Source organism: Paramormyrops kingsleyae, chromosome 4 (genome assembly GCF_048594095.1).
Source record: "Paramormyrops kingsleyae isolate MSU_618 chromosome 4, PKINGS_0.4, whole genome shotgun sequence".
NCBI classification, from domain to species: domain Eukaryota; kingdom Metazoa; phylum Chordata; class Actinopteri; order Osteoglossiformes; family Mormyridae; genus Paramormyrops; species Paramormyrops kingsleyae.
In genome coordinates, this window is record NC_132800.1 from 20,231,490 (window position 1) to 20,258,599 (window position 27,110).

The 27,110-nt window shown below is 43.3% G+C and overlaps 2 protein-coding genes across 9 annotated transcripts; both read right to left on the bottom strand.

The window, feature by feature from the left end:
* Positions 1-658: 658 nt before the first annotated feature.
* Positions 659-7,741, bottom strand: LOC111835614 (polyadenylate-binding protein 2-B-like). Of its 6 annotated transcripts, XM_023796113.2 has the most exons (8): positions 6,899-7,007; positions 5,984-6,067; positions 5,422-5,530; positions 4,842-4,909; positions 4,281-4,387; positions 3,684-3,771; positions 3,038-3,192; positions 659-884 (listed from the first exon to the last, which is right to left on the bottom strand). In XM_023796113.2, the coding sequence occupies exons 3-8, from the start codon at positions 5,495-5,497 to the stop codon at positions 692-694; spliced, it is 687 nt and encodes a 228-aa protein (XP_023651881.1). In that variant the 5' UTR covers positions 5,498-5,530; positions 5,984-6,067; positions 6,899-7,007; the 3' UTR covers positions 659-691. The 6 variants fall into 6 exon arrangements, with proteins under 6 accessions (XP_023651881.1, XP_023651878.1, XP_023651877.1 ...); XM_023796110.2 differs by lacking the exons at positions 5,984-6,067; positions 6,899-7,007 and adding an exon at positions 7,280-7,741 and having other exon boundaries at positions 4,842-4,906; XM_023796109.2 differs by lacking the exons at positions 5,984-6,067; positions 6,899-7,007 and adding an exon at positions 7,280-7,739.
* An 841-nt stretch (positions 7,742-8,582) lies between these two features.
* Positions 8,583-23,078, bottom strand: zfhx2 (zinc finger homeobox 2). 3 transcript variants are annotated; one of them, XM_023796097.2, is made up of 5 exons: positions 22,927-23,078; positions 18,070-18,225; positions 17,705-17,762; positions 12,701-17,133; positions 8,583-12,139 (listed from the first exon to the last, which is right to left on the bottom strand). In XM_023796097.2, exons 1-5 carry the CDS (start codon positions 22,930-22,932, stop codon positions 11,762-11,764), a joined length of 5,031 nt encoding a protein of 1,676 aa, XP_023651865.2. In that variant the 5' UTR covers positions 22,933-23,078; the 3' UTR covers positions 8,583-11,761. The 3 variants fall into 3 exon arrangements, with proteins under 3 accessions (XP_023651865.2, XP_072566918.1, XP_023651866.2); XM_072710817.1 differs by lacking the exon at positions 22,927-23,078 and adding an exon at positions 22,042-22,420; XM_023796098.2 differs by lacking the exon at positions 18,070-18,225 and having other exon boundaries at positions 22,927-23,076.
* Between the last annotated feature and the right edge of the window lie 4,032 nt (positions 23,079-27,110).

Here is a 27,110-nt window from a genome sequence, read left to right on the forward strand (position 1 = left end):
TTTATGATTAACGTAATACATGCTTCTCTCCGACTTCCCCTTATATTTGAAGATGACTCGAAAAATCCACCAAACCAAATCCAGTTTTTCTTGACCAGCTTTGCAGTGGTCGTAACAGCGCCATCTGCTGCTAGCTTGTAAATTTGTATCCATTTTTGTGATCATACAGAAAAAGAAAACCCGCATTCACAGAAAAAAGGAAACTTTCTATTTATAAAACCTATATTGTACGAAATAAAAGTGAAATGCACAGTTAAATCCCGGCCAAGCCGCATTTGAAGGAGAGATTATCCATGTTACTGAAATAAAACACAGCAGACCAATGTTTTTACAAGTTTTTTTTTTATTTTTTTCTCTAATTACATTTTTTTTTGGATTAAAATAAAATTAAAATAAAAACCAAACATCTTTTTTTTTTTCTTTAAATTCAATCCCCCTCCCTCAATCCTTGCCCCTCCCCAAAAGCCAAAAAACCTCAGCACCTCAGTGTTAAATGTTGGGTGCCTTGTTGCCCCTTGGAGATCTAAGGTAGCTGGCCATGTACACTGAGGGCTACACCCCAACTCTGGAACCCCTCTTTGTACCTGCCTCTCTCTCTCATAGTTAAAACAGCTGCCACTACCTTGGCTGAGCTCTCTGTATAAATGTGAAGTCTGTGTTGTGTTTCCTGTGTATGGATCTATTCACCATCTCAGCGTTTATGGTTATAATAAAGCCCCCCCGTGGCGGGTCGGTGGTCGCCTTGCGCCCCACCCCCCCACAAAGATAGGATGGGCTGAGTGTGGATAGTGGGGGCAGAGAGAGAGAGAGACGCTGCCGAAACAGTGGGGGGCGCCGCAGGCACAGGAGGGGGGGGCGTGGTCAACCTCCACTGGTCCTGAAACCTGAAACGACAAGAAGTGGTCTAATACAGAGACAGACAGAGAGAGAGGGAAGAGACGGAAAAGAAAAACAGCGATGGGGCCAGGTGGCGTAAACCCTAATACTGAATGGGAGCACTGGGTGGGGGGGGTGGGGGGGGGCGAACACCTGGAAGAGGGCTGGGGAGGACAGAGGGGTAAAATGTTACACTGCAAAAGGAAAACCATGGAGGAAGGTCAGGCCGTGCTGGACAGCGCTGCTTAAAAAAAAAACCTTCAGAAAATAAATAAAAAGAAAACCAAGCACCTCACAGCACTGAGCAGTGAACAGAATCGTCATCGACGTCTGACTGGCTACAGGCCGATAGCCGCTGGTGAGGCGAGGATGAGGGGGGGAAAGGCGGCGCAAGGGCATCAAGCTCGGGGGTTATTCCTCAGAGGGCAACAGCGGAATGTCATACAAAACAAAACCCATTCCTGAAACAAACAGCTCCAAAAACCAAAGGACAAGCTACTTCTGCTAGGAAGCCGCCGTCTGCAAAACATAAGGATACCGGTGGCTGCGTTCGATGGGAATGGGCAAGCAATGTGGCGAGTGAGTCACAGGCAGAAAAGAGGACACATCTGCAGCCTGACATTTCATCCTCACCATCATCATCATCATCACCACCACCATTGCTGCCAGAGCAATGTCTGCACATTTCCCTCATGGCCAGTGATACCTTACCAGGACGGGCGCCCCCCAGGGCGGGCAAACACACACGCACTCGCACACTGCGGTCAGTCTGTCTGTCTGTCCAGGAGAAATGAGGCAAGGGCTCGCGTTCCCTTTTCGGGGGTTTGTCTTCTGCTTCTTCAATTTTCTTTTTTTTTTTTGTTTGGGGAAGGGGAGGGGGGGGGTCAATGTTTTTTTTTTTTTTTTTCCTTTCCTTTTTTGGGGGGGGATAGGCAATATTAATAAGGGGAATACCACGGTGTTGTTCGCCCTCGGCTCCTGGAAAAGAGAGAGAGAAAAGGAGGGTGAGTTTTTTTTGTTTTTCCCAGTGCCCAAGAAAGACAGCAGTTTTTGGAGGCTTGTGTGTAGTGGAGCAGGGTCGTGGGGGTGTGGGGAAGTTACTGCAATTTAGCCAATGTTTTTAAGAAGGGTATACATTTACCCTAATTATACCAATGGTATATACCAAGTAAACAATTTCAGCCAACACTAAAGTTTGAATTGACCAAATTAGAAACCAAAACTTCAATTCAATCATTTATGATAGTTATTCAAAAATGTGTTGAAAGTTGTGCTTTTAGTTGATAGTTCATCTGTGTATATGTATGGGAGAGTGAAGACACCCTCTCTCTCCCTCTTTCTCTCTCTCTCTCTCTCTCTCTGTGCAAACGCCCCTCCTGGAATCGCTGTTGGAAGAAACCTTATGGATGGAGGTCCCTCATCATCATAGCCTTCCTTCAAGCCCAGGCATGCATCCCCATACGCACACGCGCAGGATTCACACTGCAGATTCCTCGCAATGGCTTAAGACGGATTGTCACTACTGTTACAGAGATGGCTACAAATTTCAAGAGAATATCAGGCTGCAGGAATGAACCCCCTATGTTGGAAGTGATGTGAACAAGCAGGCACGAGCGAGCAAACGGGTGGGGGGTGGAGGGGGACCATGACAAGGTGTCCAACAATAGCTAACATCTGAAACCTGAGGGGCTGTGGCTGCAACTCTCAGCACAAATCGAAGTGCCTTAAACCAGTGTTTCTCAACCCGGTCCACGTTTCTTGCTCCCTCCCAGCTTCCTACTGGAGAGTGCAACGTGGTCAGCACACGTTTGCCTAACAACATATATATATGGCAAGGCAATGCAAGGCATGCATGCCGCTCTCAAAATAGTTTGCTGCCAAGATTAGCTGCTTTTTGCTACTAAACAATTGATTAGCTTACAGCTTAAAGTACTGAAAACTCAGGGCGCAGAGGAAAACCAGCCCAGGTAAGAGCCTAATTAAAACATTTTGGTAAATCTTGGACAGCAGGGAGCTCACTAAACAGCAACGCACCGCATTTGGACTCCTCTGCGGATTCTACAGTAACGCAGGGTAGCCTGTGATTTATCTGTGAATGAGCTGACAGCCTTTCCAGGTTCCAGTCCCTCAGCTATCAGCATCCCACTCGCTGCCTGCTCACCTGAAGGCCCGGCCTCTGCCTCGGGGTGCTGTGTAACCACTGTAGTACCGCGACCGGGACGACGAGAAGCTGCCGCCCCGTGAGCGGAAGCGGGCCCTTGGGAAACCACGGTCTGTGGTACTGATTCCTGGCCTGTTGGTTCTCTTGGCTCCCACCTGAGGGGAGGAGAGATTGTCAGTGGCTACAGTTCGTTCGTGGGAGTTTTACTCACACAGTAATGTTCTGAGGGCAGAAGGAAAAATGGTTCAAAGACATAACCAATCAGACTGTAGAGGAGGTGGATCCAAGCAATTAGAGGAGACAAGACCAAGACATCTGATTGGTCGGTCCCACCTCACCTCGTTGGTCGGACCCACGTGCTCCACAATCTGATTGGTTTTCTCTTTCAACCAATCAGGTTTCCTTCTGCCCTCAGAATATTTTTGTGCAAGTAAACGCCCATGAGCCTACAGTTCTCCTCGCTGGCCAGCTTGACTCTGGAGCTGGCAAACCAGGTCAACGCAACATACAGGTTGGTCTGCTCGACATCACATTCCTTTACACATCAAATCGCATGAATCACATGAATCCAAATGGTTAGCGGTGCAGCGGGTTTTGCCCAGCAGCAGCCTTGAGGCCAGACCAGCAAGCCCTTCCCCACTCCCACCTTAATCTGCCTGCCTCTGAACAAAGACTCATCGAGAGCCATGGCCGTCCGCACAGACTCCTTGTCTGCAAATTCGATATATGCAAACCTAGAAAGAAGAATAATTTTGTCAGTGCCTCATGACAAAACCTTAAACAGATTATATTAATGCAAATATTTTCATGACCAAGTAGTGGGCAGAAAACCATACAAAAATATTTTGAAATTATTTACACACAGTGGATTGTTGCCCACATAAGCGGCAGAGTGACACAGATATTGATATAAACAGACAAGCTGCCATTGTTTAAATGTCAGTTTAACAGATGATGCAAGTAAAAATTAAAACATGTAGGGGAAGCTAAACATAGAAGTTTCCCCCTATTCATTATAATGTTGAAAACCAGAGCTGCCTAATAACACACATTAATAATAGTCAATGGGTGGACAGACGGACAGAGACAAGAATTTAAAATGAGTTATTCATCGTACATAATATGTGCAATAAAGAAATTTAGCACAATAAAGCATGCATAATATAGTAAGAACATCTCTCTGCATTGTATATTACGGTGCTCCTAGAATTGCTGAGCTAGAGCAAAAGGGAGGGTTAGCTACCCCTTCGGATGCCCAGTGAACTTGTCACACAAGATGGTGACTCTGTTGACAGAACCACAGCCGTGGAAATGAGCTTCCAGCTCTTCCGCAGTAGCGCCATAATCCACCTGTGAAAGAAAATTCACCAGCGATTCAAAGACAGCCAAATGAAGATTAATCCAATATGCCACCAAACCCTATAACATCTACTTACCAAACCTTCTAACCAAACGAACAAGGTGGCACACATGCACGAGCTTGGACACTCTGCACACTGAATGACACCACCTCAACACACTGAATGACACCGCCTCAACACACTGAATGACACCGCCTCAACACACTGAATGACACCGCCTCAACACACTGAATGACACCGCCTCAACACACTGAATGACACCACCTCAACACACTGAATGACACCACCTCAACACACTGAATGACACCGCCTCAACACACTGAATGACACCGCCTCAACACACTGAATGACACCGCCTCAACACACTGAATGACACCACCTCAACACAGAACGCTGGGTGCCAACCCTCCTTTCACATACAATCCTGATGGCCAGGCACTTACATTTCCAACATAAATTGACCTCCCATCTGCCTCCATCTTCTCCTCTAAGGACATAATAACAGGGCCTGCTGAGGAAAATGGAAAGAGTGTTAATGGAGAAAAAAAAAATGCTCAGCAGAATCACAGTCATACCAAAAGTCAACCCCATGATGCTTCTTCGCCAGCCCTTCAGTAGTAATAACTATGAAACAAAGGTCCACATCATGTCTGACATTTAAGATCAAGTCTAATGTTAAACTCCAGCAGCTATATTACCAAGCTCTGTCACAACACTGTAGAGTGCCATTATAAGCCATTACTATAAATTAACAGAGGGAGCACCTCTTCACTTGCAGTTTAACTTGGACATAGTAAGATGAGAAATATGTTTGCCAGTTAGAGGGTTAGGCTAGTCTAAATAAGTGGTACACTGATTATGGCGAGACCTAAGAACTAAAATTACATGGTGCTGCAAGCACAACAAATAACCAATCGAGGCACATCCTCATTCATCCGAATCAAACCTTTGAGGCAAGTTCCTACAGTAGTAGTTTGACCTATTCCCCAATTGGGTCTTAGAAACTTGCTCCCCATTTCTTACCAGGTGGAGGACTCAAGTTCATCTGCTTCTCCACCTCATTCTGTAGCTCCTTCAGCTTCTCTGCTTCCTCCTCCATCTCTCGGACGCGAGCTTTTATTGCCTCCAGCTCCTGAATAGAGAATCATTTTTAAAAAATTAGTTCACACATCCCAAAATGGCAATACCCTCCCATTAGACGTGAATGCAAAACTTAACTCGAAGTGACGACTGGTAATTAATTTTTTTTTCTTTTTTTAAATCATGCCTCATGTTGCACAGGATGCATGTACCAAAGCCCAGACAAACAAAGGTCCTTGAATTCCTTAATCTCTTTACACCATTTAATGAGAGAAAACTGCTGGTTAAAGGCATTTTATTAATCCACCAAATCACACAGTGCTAAACCTGGGGCTACTGGTCGGAGTATTTACTGTCAATGTCATTGTAGATGCGTTTCATATCAAAAGAACAGTCCTGCTCACCACTGGGGAATACAGCAGTAAAATGCAGCAGCAGAATACAGCAACTAAAGCTAGGGGTTTTTAAAATATCTTCACCAGTCAATGAAAAATTAGGTATCCACCTGATGTGCTCAGCCCACATTGAAGGATACATCTGCAGTGCGACCTGGATGTGTGAAACCGCCGCCCGCGTGACAGAAACAATCCTGAACCAACAAGAGTGATGTCGATGCTCAGATTTAAAAAAAAACGCTGCACTGCAGGGCAGCAGCAGCTGGACAAAGCAGCTTTCAACAAGCCCTGCTTCAGGATCACTAGTTTCATACCATTCGGGTCTCAGAAATTACACATCTCAACCCTTAAAGGTTGGGATGCAACCGACGGCTACTGCTAAAATTGATACACCGATACGCAAAGTCGGCACGTGTGCGTCTGACGCAGATGTGCCTTGCTTCATTCTCACCGAATTCAGTCAAATAATATCTTTAAGGGTGCCAGAAAGCATAAATAGCGTGTCTACTGCAGACGGTACATACGTGTGCACAGCATAAACAAAAGGAAAAAAGCATCATAGTTAACGCACACACTCGCCATGCAAGGAACATTTTAACGAGTAGCTGGATGGTCAGCCAACTATGAACACATAGGGTGCACAAAAGCCACACTAACGACCAGTCACGGAAACCACATACATCTCGATTTCTTAAATTCTTACATAATTTAACCCTTTGCATGAGGAACAAAAGGAACAGGTTACTTTCTAATAAGTCCATTTAAAGCAATCACATCGCCAAGGATTGCGGAAATCGTCACACAATCGGCGGGTTTAAGTGAAAATAAAACATCATCCAGCCAGTTCCATCTCGAACCCAGCTACGTTTGACAGTGGAGCGACTGCAACGCATCATTAGCCTAAAATCAGCTATTAACATTTTCACTGCCGTAAATGCCCGGAAAAATACGAGCCGCGTTGCTTATGTTAAACCGGGAGCCTTCGACGTAAGAAATCATCTGCCGTAAAGGAGAAATATGTTTACCGTGAGCTTTAACGTTTTCTATGGTGGACAGACTCGCACTGCGGCGCCTACTAATGGCGGCCTGTCCTACCCTCGCCCTAGACTTGCATCTCCGTCTACTAACATTCATGCGACGAAGATAAAAAAAAACACTACTGGGCACCTGGTGCAGGGAAGCTGGAGTCACGGCGGAGCCAAAATGGCCGCTAGCGACACGAACTGGCCATGCTTCTGCATCGTGTGCACCACAATGGCGATAATAGGCGAAAACGGAGACATGGTGGTGACCGCGAGGAATACAAGAATCCCGTATTAAACGAATGAATACTGTGCAGATAGCTAAAAGAAATAATAACGGCGAAATATTATTTATTTCTTCATTTAAGGTTAACTGCCACTCACGGGGTCTTCGATGGCGGCCTCTCCTTCCTCCAGCCCTGGTTCATCGTCGCCCACACCCGGGTCTTCCAGCTCGGGGTGCCCAGAGTCCGAGTCCAGCAGCGACTCTTCTGCTAGTCCGTTACCAAACTCCGCCATCACGCGCTCACTCCGGTTCCAACTAGCCTCGTGGTTAAAGGCCGCTACTCACGCTGGGAGTAACGGGGGGCAACACGGCGGAAAGACGCTGCTTACTAAAGTTAAAATGAGGAGAAGAAGAGAGGAAAAAGCGACCCGCGTCGTCCTTTCTGTTTCTAGTCAGGGGAATAGTTGTCCTGATTTGACTCGCGTCCTCTGAACGCTAGCTTATTTACACTAATAAGAAGCTATGAAAAATATAAAACGGTAAATCTTCTCTCAGGCGCCGTGTCTCTCGTAACAGTAATGGACATAGAAGGGCGGTGCTTCTGTGTGGCGCTACTGCAGGAGTGAACTCTGAATGCTATTGGCTGGGGCGACCTCTCCGGCACGCCTTCCCCCGGATTTGCGCGAGCTCATAAGCTCTTATGCAAATCCATTGTACGTTGACGCCGAGAAGATTTGACCATTCGAAATTCTGATTTGGTTAATATTACGTCAATCGTTGAGGTAGCTCACTTGTCTCGTTAATATTATGCTGCTTACAACTAAGTCATTCGTTTTTATTGATAATGTTCTGGATTTTTTTTGGTTACATTTTTTGGCAACATTGACTTTTTCGTTATACTCCCTGTCATATGAATGTACATTTTTAGATCAGTATGTTATTATGTTTGCTATTTCTTCATTTTTCCCCCCAAAATACACGGATAACACAATGTCCTCTGATCTGGAAAAGAGCACATGAAATACGTGATTGGTTTATGTAATATATAAACTAGCTGCATTTAACAGAATTTTCAATACTACATTTTGATGGCATGAAATTACAGGACATTGCATGGAAGGTCACAATAAATAGTTTCATTATTACGTGGAAATTGGTAATCATGACCCGATTATATCGCCTTTTAATTATTCGACGTCTTAGGCAAATTGTTCACCACGTTTTATCGCTACTATTTTAAAGTGAACAACAAAAAATTACTGTGGTTACACACAATTACTAAATTCTATGTCCTGCCTTCTGAGAACAATGATGTGAATCAGCATTGTGCCGTCATTTTGTAAATTATTTTGTGTCCACCACCAAGTCAAAATAATCCACCTTAGGGGTATGTGCATTCTGCTTCTGCTCATACTGATGCTTGAGTGCGTGTATGTGGGTAAATAGTAACTTGTTCTCATATTCATGCTCCCCAAGATATCAAATACATTTTATTGCAGCATGTGGATCTACATTATGCAATACCCTTCTTGCGATTAAAAAATGTCCTTTAACAGGTTTCTCCACATGTAAGACCAAATACACTTTAAAATAATAAATTTTGTGAGATATAACAGCTTGACAGTACAGAAAACTGTGAAAAACAAAGTAGCATTTAAATAAACCGATATTGCTTGAAATTCCTTAATTCAGCAATTATGTGTGACATTACATCAACTGATTCACATAACAAGGGCATTTGTAGAATGCAGTTGTTTTAAAGCTGTTCATTAGACTATAGGCTTGCTGTATCAGCACACACATCAGCATGCAGAGTACTCTCCAGGCCCCCTGAAGTGGATGAGAGCTACAGAAGCATCCGACTCAGTATTTCCCAGTACTGCATCACAGGTTGCCAACCACATTTGTAAAGAAACAAACAAGAAAATTAGTACATAGATGATGTGCAAGTTAACACAAAGAGGAAAAAAAAAAAACAGCTGTGGGAAACAAGTCACTTAAATTCAAATTGATGAAAACATCAATACAATACTAGACATATATAAGAGGGTAAATAAAGCAGATTGAGGTTTTCTCCAAAAAAAAGTTCAACAGGTTTTATTTATACTTTTTCTCTGGAAAGCAAAGAAAACAGAATTGAAATCAAACACAAAATAAAGTTACAAGTGTGGACAAAAGAAGCTTAATCAATAAACTATTGATTCATATAATATTATCAACACTGTCACATTATTGTTGATATTCATACAAATGCCATTAAAATGGGTACAAAGCAATAATAATCATGGCAGTGATGATAACAATGATAATAGGAACTAGTACAGTTATGAGTGATAAAGTGAAATTGAAAATGGTTACACATGGGAAAAAAAAACCTTCATTACTTGTGTCTTCCTTAGACAGTACAACACGTTAAGATAAAAATTTGCTTAACATAGTCCTGGCTTTGTATACATGAGCTACCATCCTGATACACCATGAGAGACAAAAAAAAAGGTAACTGCACCACTAAAACAAATTCAATTAATTGAAATTAATTCGGTTACAACTTGCTAAACGCTCTGGAACACTGCGAGAACTCAATATTCAGTTATTTCATTTTGATGTCTTGGTAATGCACTCATCTGTAGCTCATGCATAAATCCTGGGCTATCTGGCACTGTCAAACAGTGCATGTTTCTTTACACTGAGGATTAAAACATGATCTCACCAGTCATCTCACCCTTTCCTTACCCTAAATATTGTTTTTTGGTTTTTTTTGTTTACTGACAAAAAGCAATTTAGAAACAACTTTGGAATAACACTTCTCTTAATATATTTAACCTTTATTTTAGGTTTGAGTTTAATAGTAACAACATTAATAACAATAATATACATCTTTAAAGCAAAAGAAAAAAGAATATCTTTAGTATTTCTTTGAATTACATCTGTCTACACCTCCCTTCACTGAACATCGATTAACCCTGGTATATGTCAGTACACTCCATTCCTGACCTGTACTATGATCACAGCCCAGTGCATCATCAGCTTTCCACAAATTAAAATTACAGAATAAAATGTCTACCCTTCACAGGTATATCATACAGAATTCATTGCAATGGACCTCAAGATATGATGGGCATCTATTATTTCCGTTAGCTTTTGCAGACTTTCGTTAGGAACTGTAGACAGGGTGGAGGGATATGAGGTTAAGAAGTACTGTGGTGTAGACTAACACAAAACAAACTCAATGACTGATTTAACATCAAGTGTTTCTGGATTATACATTATTACGTTAAAAAAAAAAAAAAGCCATCAGATTTGGATTCTGATCACTAGGTGGCCGATTTTTGTTTTTGAATAAGGTCAATACAAGTTATTAAAAGTAATTTCATTACTTAAAGTCCACTGATAATTATTTCTTAAAAAAAACCCTGGTCATCAGCATTTGTTTTGTAAATCTTTTGTCACAGATGATCTTAACATAAAAAACAACAACAACAGACTCCCACTGCACAGCACAAATGTCTAGTCTATGCTTTACGATCTGCAATGTAGGCCCTTGTACACAAAGTGCTAAAAGCAGGAACAACAGCAACTATTCAATAGATTTATTTTGACTCACAATCACAGAACATATATATTTATATCCAGCACCTATTGTGTCAAGTGTAGAGCTATATTTTATTTTGTATACAAAAATTGTTTATGTTTTGTAAAATGGATCAAGTGCTGTGTAATGAGAGTCTGACCCCCTGACTTTCATTTCCACTTCCCTTCTCTCTCCAGGATTGTCTTTTGGACAGAATGAGTGTGCAAAAGAGAAAGATTACAACATTTTGGTTATAGGCCCAGTTGTAGACCACCTACGTGGTCCTTTGAAAGCCCAGTTTGAGTCTTCACACGTTCTGTGTTCAGTGCCAAATGATGCCTGATGACTCATGAGCGTTCACATTGTACACTGCATAGCCTCTCTAACTAGGTAGGTTTCTTGTGTACAAAAGGTCAAATTCAACACAATCAAATCCACAAATTGCTCTAGCACCAGCAGGTCCAATCCATCAAAGTATTTGGTGAATCCAAAAACCAAAAATCTGGGTCTCCTTCTGTCCCACAGGAGCCAAATAACCAGCATTCTCTATTCAAAGATTGTCCTGAACCAGTTCACCAGGATTTAACCCAATACATATGTAGGCTGGGCAATGAAATCTCTTGCCATCCATGTCTGAGTAGCAGTGAAGGAGCTGGTTCGATTCGAGAACCTTTTCATGATGCTGAAGGGATTGTTAAGTGTGAAAAGCAGGAAAGGGGTTAAAATGAAGACAGATTATCGTGAACTAACTGCCTGCTGATTAAAAACACAAAAGATCAACCATCACATAACCAGGACAGAGAACCTGTTCCAGCATTTCAGTCTGTAGATTATTACTGTTAGTGAAGCAGTCTGTAGTTAGTCTATTAAAATGGGTCCTGTTTTGTACCAAAACTAGACAGCTCTGCAGATAAAGTCCACCTGATGTCCAATGAAAAATAAAAGGTATCAAGGGGGGTTAGGGCTTTGCTCAGAAATTCTAAGTTACTTAAAGACCAGGACCCAGAACCATTTGTGTCCATTAAAAGCAAAGGGCTCAATGGGCCCAGTTTCAGTGCCAGCATCATGTCTAGCTTGTGGTGCTGGCTGGATTTGGGGAAGACTGCACAGCCACTCCAGAAACCAAACTGGACCCAGTACCAGAACCCTTGTTTACGAGTGAAGGAGGCTGACCAAAGTTAGTGGATCTCAGTGTGGCTAGGTGCCGAGGGGAGAAGACGTGGGTTCTCCCTGCTGCCCTGGACTCAAACTCCACTGCGCATGCGTCACAGCGCCCCCTCAGTGTTTCACGACCTGCTGGCTGACCCAGGCCAGGGGGAGCCGATGGTTCCAACACTGTCAGTTGAACTGGTTTTGGAAGGATGGGACGGTTGGCTCGGAGTGCATTGTAGAGCAGGAAGCTGCCCGAGCTGGTGTCTACTTTCTTGGACGATTCTGTATTGGGAGACTGCAAGTGAATGAGAAAGAGAAAAATGGTTAAAAGAAGAAAAGGCTCATGTTTTTGACACTGACCCAAACAGACTGGAACACATACACAAGTCGTAAAAAACAAAAATATTGCAGCTTGCAGTGGTCTGGAATTGGCCTTGGGTCATAATATAACTCAATAATACGTTTCCAAGCAAACTGAAAACAACAAAACTAATAAATCATGCTGACTGATGCGCACCTTGCATATAGTCGGTCCTCTGGCAAAAAATACATGAAAATGCCATCACAAATATGGATTACATGAACCAAAAGTGAAAGAAGTTTAAGGTCTGAATATTCAAACAATTCTCCTCTCATCAGCATTCTGAGCTGAAGCAGTTAAGACAACTAAGCAATCAAAACAACATGTGAGAACTTCTAGAACACAATGTCCTTTGTTAAATAGAGTAACTATATATCAATTAATGTAAAAATCGGGGGAATCTCCAATTAAGCATGGAAAAATAATCCAGGGAGTATTTAAGTCCTGCTGCTCAAACACGGCACTCATATTCAAATCACACACAATCTGTCTCACCTGCTTCTGCAGCTGCAACCTCCAGCGCTTCTCCTTGGCACGGGTGTTCTGGAACCAGATCTGCACTACCTTCAGGGGCAGCCCCAGCTCTGTCCCCACAGTCTCGCACTCCAGCGCATTTGGATGAGGGCAAGTCTCATAACACGACTGCATTATTGACACCTGCAGGGATGTCAGGTGGGTCCGTGGCCGTCGAGGAGTAGAATGAAGCACGTAAGATCCTTCCCCAGGACTGGACTTGGCGGTGGTGCTTGCATTAGTGGGAGTGGAGGTGGCTGCAGTCGTCGTGACAGATGTGCGGCCCGATGACAATGGCAGTTGCTCTCTGGACAAGGCGTTGACCTTGAAGGGACTCTTTGAGGACCAGTCGTTCAAACCATTTTGCTTGTGAGATTCTGAAGGAGGCGGTTTGATGGCGAGTGCAGATGGTATTTTCGGTACCATGCGGTTGGAGGACCCAGGACCCATTTTCTCTTTTCTTTGATCATCTTCCTCCTCGTCAGTCTTTCCTTCTTCCCCTTCATCCTCTTTGCTTCGCTTGCGCTTTTGGGAAGAATTGGATGAAGGAGAAGAACGAGTCTTCATGACCACAATAGGGATGGCAGGGGCAGCAGCCACCGCTTTGCTAGCGGGTTTAGCCACAGCTACTTGATTCTGTGCCTCTGCCTTGGGTTTCGGCACCTTCGGCACAACCGGCTGAGGGACAGTAGGGGAAGCAACCGGCTCCTTTGGATTACTCTCTTCTTTCTCCTTCCCTTTCTCTTTCTCTGCCCGTGTGTTTTGTGGTGCAGTCACAGGACCAGCTCCAGTAGAAACTTTTGTAATTCCAGAACTACTGAGGCCGCTGATATTTGGGGTGGGGCTGCTAGAGAAAATGGGCAGGGTGAGGGGCCAGGTGAACTTAATGAGTGGTTTGCCCACTGCAGCCAAGGTGCCATCACTGATGAATCGAACTTCCCCTTTGCGTTCACGTGCTCTCATGTTCTGGAACCATATCTGGACCACTTTCTTTGGGAGATGGACCCACTCTGAAATGCGCTCAAACTCATGCTTCCCAGGGTTAGGGTCTTTAAAATAGCAGCCATAGAGAACATCTAACTGCTCCGTCTGAATGATGGTCCTAGATCGCCTCATGTCCCTGAACCGTCTACCCTTGGGATGTTTCTGCTGTTTCTCAATTTCTGTCTCTCTATCTTGTTGCTTCCCTCTTTCTTTCTCTATCATAGAGGCATTCACTCGCTCTGCTGCTCTAATATACACTGTGCTAGTCCTGGAATTATTGCTATTGACACTGCTGTTGGTGGTTGGAATAGCTACAGCTGAATCTGGTTTAACACGAACCACAATGAGCCCACCCGCTCCTGGTGCTGCGGGGGCCAGACCAAGGCCATCGAGTACGTGGTCTCTCTGGAGGTGCACCGCCTTGCTACCTGCAGAAGATGAGGAACAGGCGGTTGTGGAGCTGGGTTTCTTCCCAATGCTGAGATCCAGAGCAGATTCGCAGATGCCTCCGTTGGAAATGGAACGGGCTGGTGACATGTGGGAGGCCGGAGGAGGGGCTTTCAGTGAGTCGAGGAAAGGGGCAGAGCACCGGGTAATGGTAGGGGGATGTGTGAAGGTAGGGCCCCGTCCTCTCTCCCGATCTCCATCACCTTCGACTATCCCCAACCCGACTGCCGAGGGTGGGAGAGAGAGCACATATGGGTTGAGAAATTGGGTGGCAAAAGGTGTTAGAGAATGAGAAAGATGGAGAGCTTGCAGGTTGCTGCCACTGGCAATGCTGGCAAAGGTCTGCTGCTCAAGGGAGACAGACAGAGGTGGGGGATCAGCTTGAGCTTCTAGCTCCAAATCTACATCAGGATCTAGTCTGACAGCCTTAACCTCCATTTCCTCAGGCTCCCTCCTCCTCTTCCTCTTCTTTACTTTCTGGTTTGTACCATCCTCATCCTCTTCAGTGTCCTCTGCATCGGACAGGAACACTGTGGAAGACCGAAGTACTTTTCCTCCTCCTCTTGCTTCCTTCTCATCTCTCTGTGCTTCCTCTCTTGCCGGACTGCCTAATTCTTCCCTAACTGAGCTGTTTTGACTCTCCTCATCAGTCACAATGAAAGAGGTATAGAGTCCATCGTTGTCAGAGTCAGAAGTCAGGCAGGACTCTCCGGGGCTCTCCCTCCCTTGCTCCTTGCCTCTGCCTCTTCCACCACCGTGCGATAAATCTATAGCATGGCTACTTGTTGTTGGACTCTCACCTTCTTCTGTCTCAACTATAGTAAGAACCCCTTCTTCCTCGACCTCCTCCTCTTGATCTAGGGCCTTGTTTAGCTCTTCAAACTGTGCTTTGCCCAAGTTATTTTTTTGCCTGTCTCTGGTACGCCGGGCCTCTCTCAGCCACCTGCGCACAGCCTCTTCATCAAGGCCCACCTCCTTCCCCAAAGCTTCACAGTCTTCCCGTAGCGGACTGGCTGCGTCCGTCTCGCTACGCGACTCCAGAAACGCCCACAGCACCTGGGACTGAAACTCAGACAAGATCGGGGGCACTACTTTGGAGTTGGGACTTTTCAAATTTGAAATATGAGAAGCAGTTAATGGTTGAACTACATTTAATGGTATGTGACTACTACGCTTTAGGTCAGCGCTGATACAGTTTAAGAGCTTGTCCAAGTTAGGACTTGGGCTTTTATGAGGGCAACAGGGGTCTACGTTGTCATTATTACAAGGGGGGATTGTTGTGATATAAATTCCTGGGGAGTCGCTACTTTTTGTCTGATGCACAGCATCATGAAATGGTTCGGAGTCATTTTGTATTTCTTCAGTCTTATTAAATGCACCCTCTTTGATTTCTAACTGCTCTGTGATGTCACTTCCCACAGTTGTGTCTTTATCGGTGTGCTCTACATTAAAATCACCCTCCTCGTTTTGTTCACTTTTTGAGGTGCCATCAGGCTTTGAAAAACGCTTCCCCGTATTTTCCCCCTCATTCTCTACATTCTTTAGAGTAATCTTCTCCAACACCTCACTGTCCGCTTCAAATTTGGGATTCACTGAAGCTTTCTCTTCTTTCTCCTCAACTTTGCCTTGACCATTCTCCCCTCCCTCTTCAGTGTCTTTATTAAGCTTTTCTTCTACATCTCTGGGCTCTTCTCGCTCATTCTGCCCTGTGCTGCCTTGCAGACAAGTAGAAAGTCCAGGTAACAACCCAGTACTCTGGTTCTGTATGGAGCCGAGTCTTTGGGCCAGGAGAGCTTGCTGTGCAGCACTGAGGCCCAACAGGGGGACTGACTGGGTCAACACTGCATTGGGAGCCTCAATGCTTGAACTCTGGTTTTGGGTCTGCAGTCCATTCAGGAATAGGGGCAGAAGCAGCTGTTGCTGGGCTATCAGTTCCAGCTGAGGGGTGGGCACACCGGGAGCCGCGCTAGGGCTGGCAGCAAAGAGAGAGGGAGCCACAGAGTGCGGACTGGAGGTGAGCAGAGTGAGGAAGGCTGAAACGGCCTGTGCCGAGGCCACAGGAGACGAGAGCAGAGAAAGGGCTGGAGCTGAAGGAGGGCAGGTCGAGGGCACAGTCTGGGGCTGACTTTGTTCTGTATCTTTGGTTGCCCCTGACGATGAATTCAGACTTCCCTGGATACCATTAGCGTCAGTGCTGGCACTTCCAGACTGCGAAGCATTAACCACAGACCCTGCAGCTGGGTTAGCAGTATTAGCTGTACTTGTCGTTGTGGTAATACTCCCAGAATGCACAGAAACTTTCTTATCAGAATTCCCAGAAATAGTGTTTACAGCATTTCTGCTGCGCGTCTGGTGCAGAACAGACTTCATGTGACTCTCTAAGGTGAAAGCGTGGTTGTAGGAAACGCGGCACACGGCACACTGGTAGGGTTTGCTAGAGATGAAGGGCCGGGGCAAAGTTGGCTGGGAGGCCACGGAGCTGCCCGAAGAGGAGGCGGCATCACTCTCTTCACCCTGTTTTACTGACCCCATTCTCATCCGCTGCAAGTGGGAGGTGGAGCTGTAATGCACCCCCAGGGCACTTTTAGACGGAAACGACTCCAAGCAGGCATTGCATTTATAGGGCCGGTTTGGGTCGAGAAACTTTTCCAGCACTGGGTCACTGGTAGCTTTGCTGGTGTTGGTGCTGTTTGCAGCATTACCCACATCAGGAGAGCTGTCCTTTTTCAGAGCACCCTTTCTGGTTTTCATTGATTCTGAGTGCGGGGATTTTTCTTGAACCGCTTCCACCTTGTTCCTTGCTCCCTCCTGCTCTCCCTCTTCCTCACTTTTAGCTTCCGTTTCTGGTTGGGGTGTGGCTTTGGCCCGGGTGCCCCTCAGCTGCCGTGTGCTCACAGCGCCTTGCTTGGGTCCAGCCGTGTTTGCGTCTGCGTCCAACTGCGCTCCATTGCTCTCAGAAGGCATGAGCTGCCTGGACAGAATATCTGCAAAGAAAGCAGCTTTTTTTTTTCATAAAGTTGAATGACAGTTGATCTTCAAACAAATCTCACCAGCAATTCACAACATGCCACTCTAGATTACCTTAAGGAGCAGAAGTGTTTATTTGTCATTATGCATCCACCAAGACTGAAACTCATAGATTTCAACTTAAAGTTGTTTTTCAAAACAGAATTTTTTTCATAGAAAACTTTACAGCACATCATCACTATCGTTTTGTCCTGACATTTCTGACAGCTAGATGCATACATGGTTGCTTGTGGTATGTAACTATTAATGGAGTCAGCAACAAAAGACTATGAGTGATACAAGCTTGTCTACTGCCACAGTCAAACAAGATCAATTACCTGGAGAGCAGGTAGTATTGAACTGAGGCTATTTTCTTTGTCAAGCACTTAATGAAAAAAAATCACAGCTGCCCGATTATGCATTACTGCTCATATATACACAAACCACTAGTACACTTTACAGTAGAGCCCCCCACACCTTCCGGTTAACATTAACAGTATGCAGTCATATTGAGTGATGTGGCTGCCATGACGAGCTGCGAGATCTTACCAGTGTTGCTTTGACTGTCAGTTTCCTCTGATCCACTCAATTTTTGCACTGGTGTGGCCTGAATCAAGACACAATAGAGTAAGAGATCACATTAGACCTAAATGCAGGTCAAATTCAGGATGTATTTTTCTGAATACAGCACTATGATTCTACAATAAGAGAAGATAATGAATAATCCAAAATAAATGAAAAATGATATATTTCCTATGCAAAATTCTCAATTAGAAGACTGGCCATATATAAAAGCACTTATAATACAAATTATGTAGTAGTGTCCGCAAATATTATATGGTATTACTTAATCACCACACATTAAAAAACACAACGCTATTTTAGTTTATACAAAAACTCAATAAGGAACTTACAGTGTCAAGCAATCTGTCCAGACATGCAGGCAGGACACTGTGTTTATCTGTTAGGTGCTGAGCAAGAGAATCTCTGTCTGTCTGTCCCTGTTGACACAAGGGACATGGCCAGACCAACACGTTGCTCTGTCCTTGCACATTCTCTCCTGACTCCTCCTGAGAGACACATAAAACATGCCCATATGTGAACATATTAAAAAGAACATTCTCTGCGTTATCATGGGGCCCCAGTAAAGAATAATAATAAAGAAAATAGTTGTGTGGGTGTTCTGGTGTGGAGGAGGGGTTACAATACAAGGAAACAATATAGTCTAGTTCCCAGTGACCTTGATTGTGTGTATGCTGATCACTTTTTACAAGATTGAGTTGGCTAGTCTCCCCTGAATTGCACAATGCTTTTTAACGTTGCTGGTGAATCAATAAAAGAGTGGTCATTTAAATATTGGTATTCTAGCCACTAATATATATCCACTGCCTCCATATTCATTTTTGAAGAACATATTTGCAGTATGTACTGAAAGACTAAAATAAATATATATATATATATAAAATGCAGTATGACACTTCATGAACACCAAGCGTAAAGCCATTTGTACATAAAACAAGCATAGTCACACTGTCTATGCCTCTGATTTCTGTCAGACTTATTGCAAAGAGAACTTATGAACCAAACAACAATGCCCTTCTGTGATGTTCACCCAAGATGACACTTTGAGGAATACATTTTATTTTGCCATTTTTACACATTGGTATTTGTATTAATTTATAAATCTGTCTTGACAACACCAATAACAATGCATGTGAAACGTTTTTGAAGGTCAAGCACCACTTATTTCACTTATGTGCAATCCTTTATCAATAGTGGCAAAATCAAGATTTACTGTAATTTTCCAAATGGTATTCAAGCACTGATGGACAATTCCACACAGTGAGAAATCCTTGATTACTAGATTTACAGTACCAAACAACTTGCATTTCTAGTTGAACTGCTTCTGGAAAAGTGGGGGAAACTATTCTTTGTAAACTCTAGGAATATGATAATGATATTTTTTATTTGCACACATATGAACCCATACAAATGCTCTGGTTTTCAGATATTCCTTCTTGGTCTCCTGAGAGAGACAGACAGACAGGGCGTAAATCATTGGCCCTAGGGCGATTCAATTACCATAATTTAGGGAACGATTCGATGCATCAGATATCCTTAATATGCACCATGATTCCATTAATCAATTATTCTGATTCAAACCTTTAACTTCACTGAACAAATATGACCAAAGAAACTCACCAACTAATAAACTGAACAAGGAAAAAAAAAAACAAAGAAAGCACTACCTGATAGTTACCCTAGGTTAAAGTAGCCTAACAGTGCACCACTGCGGAAGTTTTGACTGATACAATAACTGATGTGTGTCTAATATTGCCAATACCAATAAACTACAGACCTCAGTACACAAGAGTTTCCAGTGGAAAAACTTGCCTGGACAGATTTGTGGAATGACATTTTTTTTAAATTTGGTGGAAAACAAAATTATCGATTTGCAGGCCAGATTCATTAATGAATCAAACATATCAAGCCAATGAGCCAATGAAACCCATCATCCTATACTATGGAAGATGCTGATCATCCAGTGCAATTGCTGCAATTATTTCAGTAGTTCTGATGCTGCTAACTTTGAATATTGATACAGTTTAAACATAGGCCAACACTGACACTTGGAACCACTGCCGATATTTTAATTTTTAATGAATATTGGCTGATACCAATATGTTAACCAACATATTGGTTGTTATCATTAAGGCTAACATTACTTTTTACTTTAGCTACCTCAGAGTCTTGACCATAGATACCATAAAGAGCAAAAAGAATTACTTGAGGGCTACAAGAGTGGGTTCCCCAAAAGCATCATAGCACAAAGATTCTCAACCATTCTACACTACAAAGCAGGACAGAGTTTCCACAAAAGCATCACAAGATCATCAAGTAGCGCTTCCTTTATAAATATTAATGAACCTTCCCACAGCCATTCTGTGTTTTGCGTGCTGGAACTGCTACTTTGGAAGCCTACCTGTAGCACAAGTGCAAGAGCACAACCCAAAAGTAGGAATATGAGGAATTACCAAACACCAATTACTGATTAATAGAATTGAATCACCGACCTTAACCGTTTCATCACGAAATTCTCTTTATACCACCACACACACAGAACACTCAGGATGTTATTCAGCTCCCCTGGAGCAGTTTCCAGGGTTAAGGGCCTCACTTAAGGGTCCAACATTCTGATCACAGCCACAGAGTACCAAGCTGTGGAGTCACACAATGCCCCTTGGGTATTAGAATAGAAGAGGTCAGAAGACAGTTCACAAGAGGCCTTTAGTTTTATAAATCCCTAACACAACAGGTGAAACTTCACACATTCAAACAAGGCACTATTTGAAAGATAAAAGAGAAAAAAAAATTAAGATTAGCGTTTAGTTTGTGAAAAATTAGTGAAGGGGGCAGCTATGACATGGCTGGGAGTTTGATTCGCACCTCCGCTCTGTGCACAGCCCTCAATAATTTACCCCATGTCACAAAAAAAAAAAAATCCCCCTACAGTTCAATAACACACAACTAGGCTAAATGGTATTGCTAAATTGCACACTGTATGCATGTCCCGTGATGGACTGGCATTCCATTGAGGGTGGAAGATTGTCTGGTGCCATATGCTGCCTGGAAGAGGGCAAGTGGTTAAAAGATGGACGAATATTAAGTTGTACTTTGACAATCTTATAGCTAAAGTTACAATGGATTACACAAATGTATACAACTGCAGCTTCAGAAGCCTGCATTTCATGGTCTCTAAAAACACACAAGTCATAACACGTATGAGGAGGCTCCTTCACCTCTTGGAGTGAGATCATAAGATCTAAACCAACCACCTTAAAGCAAATAACCTGATAAAACACCTGGCATCCAGCAAACACTTAATTGATCACAGAAGTAAAGCAGTTTTGTGGGAAAGCTAATTTCCCCCGCATTCAGATGCATACAAGTTTCACTTTTAAAATACTTGATTACTAAAACCCAGTATTCAAAAATATATCCGAGTAGTTCCTATTCATTCCATTGCCTTCCAGGACTACCCTTCCCATTTATGGTTTATTAAATAAAAAAAAGACAGAAATTGGTTTAAAAAAAAAAAAAAAAAAAAAAAAAAAAAAACTATGCATGTATGATGTAAACCTCACTACACTAAATACCCATAACGACAAATATTCGGTCACGTTTCACTACGAAATCGCGGTGCAAATTACCAACTGTAAAGGTCTTTAAAAGCTATCAAATTAATCTGATTACAATAGGTAAATCCCACAATGATACATGTAAAGACAGCAAATTAATGCAAGTTATCTGCCGTAATGGAATCCTTTGACTTCCATATTTTCAACATTTGAAGATCACGGGGAGAGGGGGGGGGTCACTTAAAGGATCACCGCGCTGCGAGTCCCCCCTCGCAGTTTTAGTGGCTCAGGTTAACTTGAAGCTTGTGCAATTAGCAGTTAGCCGGTGAGATGTTGCTTAGAAAAAGCTGCATTGTTTATGAACCAAATTGGACGTTTCGAATACGAGGTTAAAATGCGCCCCTGCAATTAAACAAAATAATTGGCCAAGACCATCTTCGTATGACGTTATTACGAGTTCTTATGCAAATTACTACCGTCCCCGTTTTGCCTGCCAATTAACCCACAGACGACTTGGCCAACTGGCTGGCCGCTCAATCTGCTAGCTAGCTGGGTACTTCTCTGCATCACCGACACGTCTCTTGTAAACAAGCAGCTCGCCTCGTATATTCCAATAAAATGTCCGTGTTAGCCAGGTGCGTTAATTTGGACGAGTACTTCTTGACCATCGGTTATATAAAATAAGACAAAAGACCCCCCCCCTCCTCCTCTCCAAACACCAACACATAAGAGACGTGTCACAATTACCTCGCTAGGTCGCCATAATCACTACAAAATTTACCACTTTTCTTTCGTGCAAAAAAGCCAAAAGATCCGCCCATTAGAGCGCACACTCACGCAGAGAGAAGACCACAAACAACAAAAAAGCCCACACTCGTAACGATAACTCATCTACATGCAACGCGTATCCTAAAAAAAAAAATACACGGTGGAGAAAAAAAAACTCCTTCCCAAACCTCGGCCTCGAGTAGTGCCCTAATCGCCGGGGCTTGTGCGACGCTGCCAGCCCGCCGCGCCGCGCCGCGCACCGCCGACCGTCAGCCGCTCGGACGGTGTAGATTGAGGCCTACGACCGCTTAGGCTCGGTGTAATTAATTAGGGCTCTTTTACAGATGTGTAAAAACACTACCCCCCCCCTTCCCCACTCCTCAACCTTATCGCCAAAATTTCACCGCTTTCCTTCGCCCACTCGAACTCCTAAAATGCCAATACGCGGCTTGCTACTTTTCCATAGCTACGAATTTATTCGATTAATTGGCAAATTGGCCGATTAAATCCGCGCAGCGGGCATGCTAGCTAGCTAGCTACTTCTTGTAACAGTCGGTATGCACGACAGGATCGACGGCTAATGGGGTGGCGGTGCTCATACAGGAGAAAGACGGACACGGAAAAAGTTTGAGCTTTTTTTTTCCGAGGTGTGACCTCTCGCAAACTTACTGCCTAGCAAAATGCAAACATATTACTCAAATGCATCTGCACGCTCCATTCAGCCACCCCACACGCAAAGTATGAAATGCGCAGCAGCTAGCCCATTCGGTCGCACACTAGTCGCCGCGTAATTAGCGCGGCGCTACATTTATTTAGCCCGGTAAGCAGGTTAGCTAATTAGAGGCAATTCAATTAACGCGTTACCTGCATGGTCGCTGCTCCAGCGCACGCTTCCTCTCGCTCTTTAAAACCCACTGAAAAGTTTTCTCTCTCTCTCTCTCTCTCTCTCGCTCGTTCGCTTACTCTCCCTCCCCCTCTCTCTCTCTCTCTCTCTCTCTCTCTCTCAGTCACTCACTCTCTCTCTCTCTCTTTCCCCTCTTTTCCTCTACTGTAGTAAACATACAGCAGCTCACTGGCAGCCGTGATATGCGCATGCGCAATCATAACACCAAGGAGGACATTGAATTTAATGGTGTGTCTGTATCTGGGGGTCGTTCCGTGGCAACTTTTGTGCCTTCTGCTTGTTCCAATCGACTTCCTCTTTCTTCTAACGAAGCTTTGTTCACCTTTTGTTTGTTATGTATTTCGCGTGTCATTGTTTAATCATTTTGTGATCTGTTTAAAATCCCTTCAACCAAAGTTATGTAGTACACGCGTCACACTTATACCTATCCGTCAGCATAAAGGGAACATGAAACATTTATTATGTTTTATGTTGTACCTTGTATGAATGCTATGTATTTACACATATGTGGACATGAATTCTTGACACTACAAATAGTCGAAGGCAAATAACAATTATGCTAAATACGAAAATCATTTTCTTTATTTTTGAGGGCAATTTTATCCAGAGCAATTGGGGTTAAACGTATTGCTCAAGTGCCCAGCGGTGACATCACTGCGCTGATAACAAGATTTGAACCAGCGACCTTCCAATCACTGACACAGAATCCTAATCCACATAAACAGGGACGTCATTAGGGGGCTGTACCCACCCCCAAATAAATGAGTATTTCTTGGCTTGGTCATGAATAGCTTTTTATATTACATACAAGTTTGCCGCCCAATAAAAACTAGAATAAAGAAGCCCCTCTATACATTCATCTATAACTGCGCCCCTGCACATAGCCACAATTTACCCCCAAATCCTCCTATTTAACTGAATTCCACCAACAAAGACAAAATAATTATGTAATAGGTACTAGCTAATTTAGGAATTCTTTTGATATATCAAGAACAGTAGGTTGCATGGTGTTTAAGAGTACAGCCTTTTAACTTGACAGGCTCAGGAGGATTCTTGTGACTGTATACCACTGATATACAGTGATATACACTGATTTCCTCCGGGATCAATAAAGTTTTCTGATTCTGATTCTGATAAAGGTACTTATGTTTAATCACCCTGGTAAAATAGGAAGCTGTATAAATATCTCCAATTATAAAACTTTAAATAAAAACGTTGGCCAAACAAGGTGGTGATATTGCATTTGTTTCAAATAATTGCAACAATAATATCCTGCCCAGTTTGAGAATATGGTTATGTTTATGTATGAGAATGAACTGATCTTTCTTTAAACAAAACAGTAACATATAACTTAATCATACAGTAACACTCTCACTGTTAATGCAATCCTGGCTAGCCAGTAACAGCTAACCATTTATGCTATGTGTGACTGACCAATGATATGGCAATGGATATTCATAATGCATTATTTCTCATTTTATGTGTATATTAAATAATCTATTCTGGTGTCTTTATTCACAATAATACAAAATGTTCATATCTGTACATAATATACTGTTTCTTGTTCCTTTGTTTCTTATTTGATGACCACCGGAAATTTCATAAGATATATTTACTGATGCCAAAGGGAAATTCATTATTCATTTGTGAAGTTCACCTATTTAATCTCTTTTCCACAATATACGAGTATGAAATAATATACTAATATAAAATGCTAATGGTAAAAACAGCAATAAGAGCTGCAGTTAACATTTCTGTGGATTATTTAATGAATTGACAAGTAGTTCTTTTTAAAATGCAAGTCATTTTTACCATGTTGGCAGAAAAAAAATCACACTTGTGTTGGCATATTAATTTACATAGCATTTGCTTATTTACTGAGAAGAAAGAACTGAAGAATACACAGTGAATTCTGATTTGTTAAGACTTGTGGGATTCAATTTAAATACCCAGAAATTTTAAATACAGTCAATCAGCATTTATTTAGGAACAAGATTAGGTTTTGACCTTTGAATAATAATAATAATAATAATAATAATAATAATAATATGGATACATAGATCAGCAATTTATACATTTTAGATGACCATGTTTTAAAAGTCTAAACTAAATATTGTGCATGTTTATACTGCTAAATCGTCCTCATTATTTATTAGCAGTGGTATGTTTACAGGTGAGGAACTAATATTTGAATTATATGTTTAAATTAATTACTAATATTTTGAATTTTGTATATATGTACCAAAGCCTAAAAATATGCATGATGGGCAAGTCCAAAACACCTTGTGGTGCAGAAAAGTGAACATTTTAAAAGTGAAAATGTGCCAAATACATGCAACTGTTCACTTTCTTATACCTTTACAATATAACGCAAAATTGAAAATTGTGCATTTCATCATTTACTCACGATCTTGGCAGAAATAAAAGCTATTGATGTAATAGCTGCCACTCCAGGCACCGTAAAAACTTGAAGTGGCCAGTTCTCTTTGGGTGGGTTTACCTGTTATTGGTCTGGTCATTCTGATGGCTGCTATACTCAAGCAGTAGCTGCTGCTGTGGCGGATCGGGTCCTCCCGATGGTGTCTGATGTCACTGCTTTTAACGAGCATATTATGAGACTCAGGCTAAGGCACTGCTTGTGTGTCCTGTCTGTTGTCTCAGTGTATGCTCTGACCTTGATGAGTGATGTCTCGATGAGGGAGATATTTTATTTGCAACTTTGCTTGATTGTTGATGGGTGCCCACGAGGTGGCATTCCTCTGGTCGTGGGTGAATTCAATGTGATCACTGCAACTGAGAGTGGTTGCTATGAGGGTTGTGTTGGCTCCCACTGGTCTGGTGACCGTGGTAAAAGTGGCTCATTTTCCATGATCTTGCAAAAGGTTAGGGGCTGCAGGTCGCTGGATCCTGGTTCCAGCCCCCTGAGCCACATCGTTGGATTTAGTACTTTAGTACTCGTGCTGCAGTGAAGGAGACTGATCACACCCTTATGGGCAGATGCTGGAGGGTCCTACAGAACTGCAGAGTCTACAGGAGTACTCAGTTGTGAATTCTGACCACAGACTTGTTGTTGATACTCTGAAGATTCAGCTTAGGTCCTGTAGGCTATCATCTACCAGGAGAATGAGGCTGAACCTGGCCAGACTGCAAAATTAAGCTGTTTCTAATGATTTGCACACAGTTTGTGTGAGGAACTTGCAGACTTGGGTGTGACTGCTGACTCTAATGTGATGTGGGAGACCTTCCGTGATAAGACCCTGAAGGTTGCCGAGGGTTGTGTTGGTGTTGCCAGTGTTCCCAGAAGGAGGTGTTTCATCTCACAGGGCACCATGGATATTATCGAGAGGAGTCACAGCGAATGGCCTGTACTGGGAACTGAGAAGGATGGCTGTGAGGGCTCTGAGGGCAAGTAAGGAGGCGTATGTTAGAGGAATCTGTGAGCAAGTGACACCTTCCATGGTTCAGCGACCCATGTCCTGCTCACAGAGGAATTGAAGCATTTCTCACATCCGAATCCGTTCCTCAAAGAGTCACAGTCAGGCTGGGTGATAGACCGGTCCTTATGGATGATACTGCAGGTGTGACCCACTGGATGGGCTCCTTTGAGCTGATCCTTCAGCTGGGACATTGGACATCTCTGGGTTGGACAGTTCTTGAGGCTGATCCTCCCGTTAGCTGTGAACCACCCAATCTCACCGAGATTGCACAGATGGTGAATCAGCTGGAGGTAGGGAAGGCTGCAGTGATCTGTGATATCGTTGGTGAACTTCTCCAAGCTAGCAGTAAGGCTGTCCTCCTGGCAATCTTTGTTTCCATTTGGGAGATGGGCATCATCCCAACTGACTGGAAAACAGGACTTGTAGTCCCTGTCTGGAAAGGGAAGGGTGATCGCCTGGATTTTGGCAACTGCAGGGGGATAACACTGCTCTCCGGGCCAGGTAAGGTCCTTGCTAGGGTCATCCCTAACAGGATCCGTGATCACTTGCTTGCCTGCCAGTGACCAGAGCAGACTGATTTTATGCCTAAGAAGTGTATCATCGACTGCATCCCAGCACTGGGATTCTCCTCGAGCGCAAGCAGAAATATCGGCAGAGTATCCTTGCAGCCTTTGTCGATTTTCATAAAGCGTTTGACTCAGTTAATC

What these genes read in the sequence shown, in the direction of transcription:
- LOC111835614 (XM_023796109.2), bottom strand. Translation starts at nt 7,414, where the DNA reads ATGGCGGAGTTTGGTAACGGACTAGCAGAAGAGTCGCTGCTGGACTCG. An exon ending in AGGCCGCCATCGAAGACCCC is followed by an intron (nt 5,531 to 7,279) that starts GTGAGTGGCAGT and finishes TTCTCTATTCAG; the next exon opens with GAGCTGGAGGCAATAAAAGC. An exon ending in TCAGAGGCAGGCAGATTAAG is followed by an intron (nt 3,193 to 3,683) that starts GTGGGAGTGGGG and finishes TCCTCCCCTCAG; the next exon opens with GTGGGAGCCAAGAGAACCAA.
- zfhx2 (XM_023796097.2), bottom strand. An exon ending in TGGACAGATTGCTTGACACT is followed by an intron (nt 17,763 to 18,069) that starts GTAAGTTCCTTA and finishes GTCTTGATTCAG; the next exon opens with GCCACACCAGTGCAAAAATT. An exon ending in GGTTGCAGCTGCAGAAGCAG is followed by an intron (nt 12,140 to 12,700) that starts GTGAGACAGATT and finishes ATTCACTTGCAG; the next exon opens with TCTCCCAATACAGAATCGTC.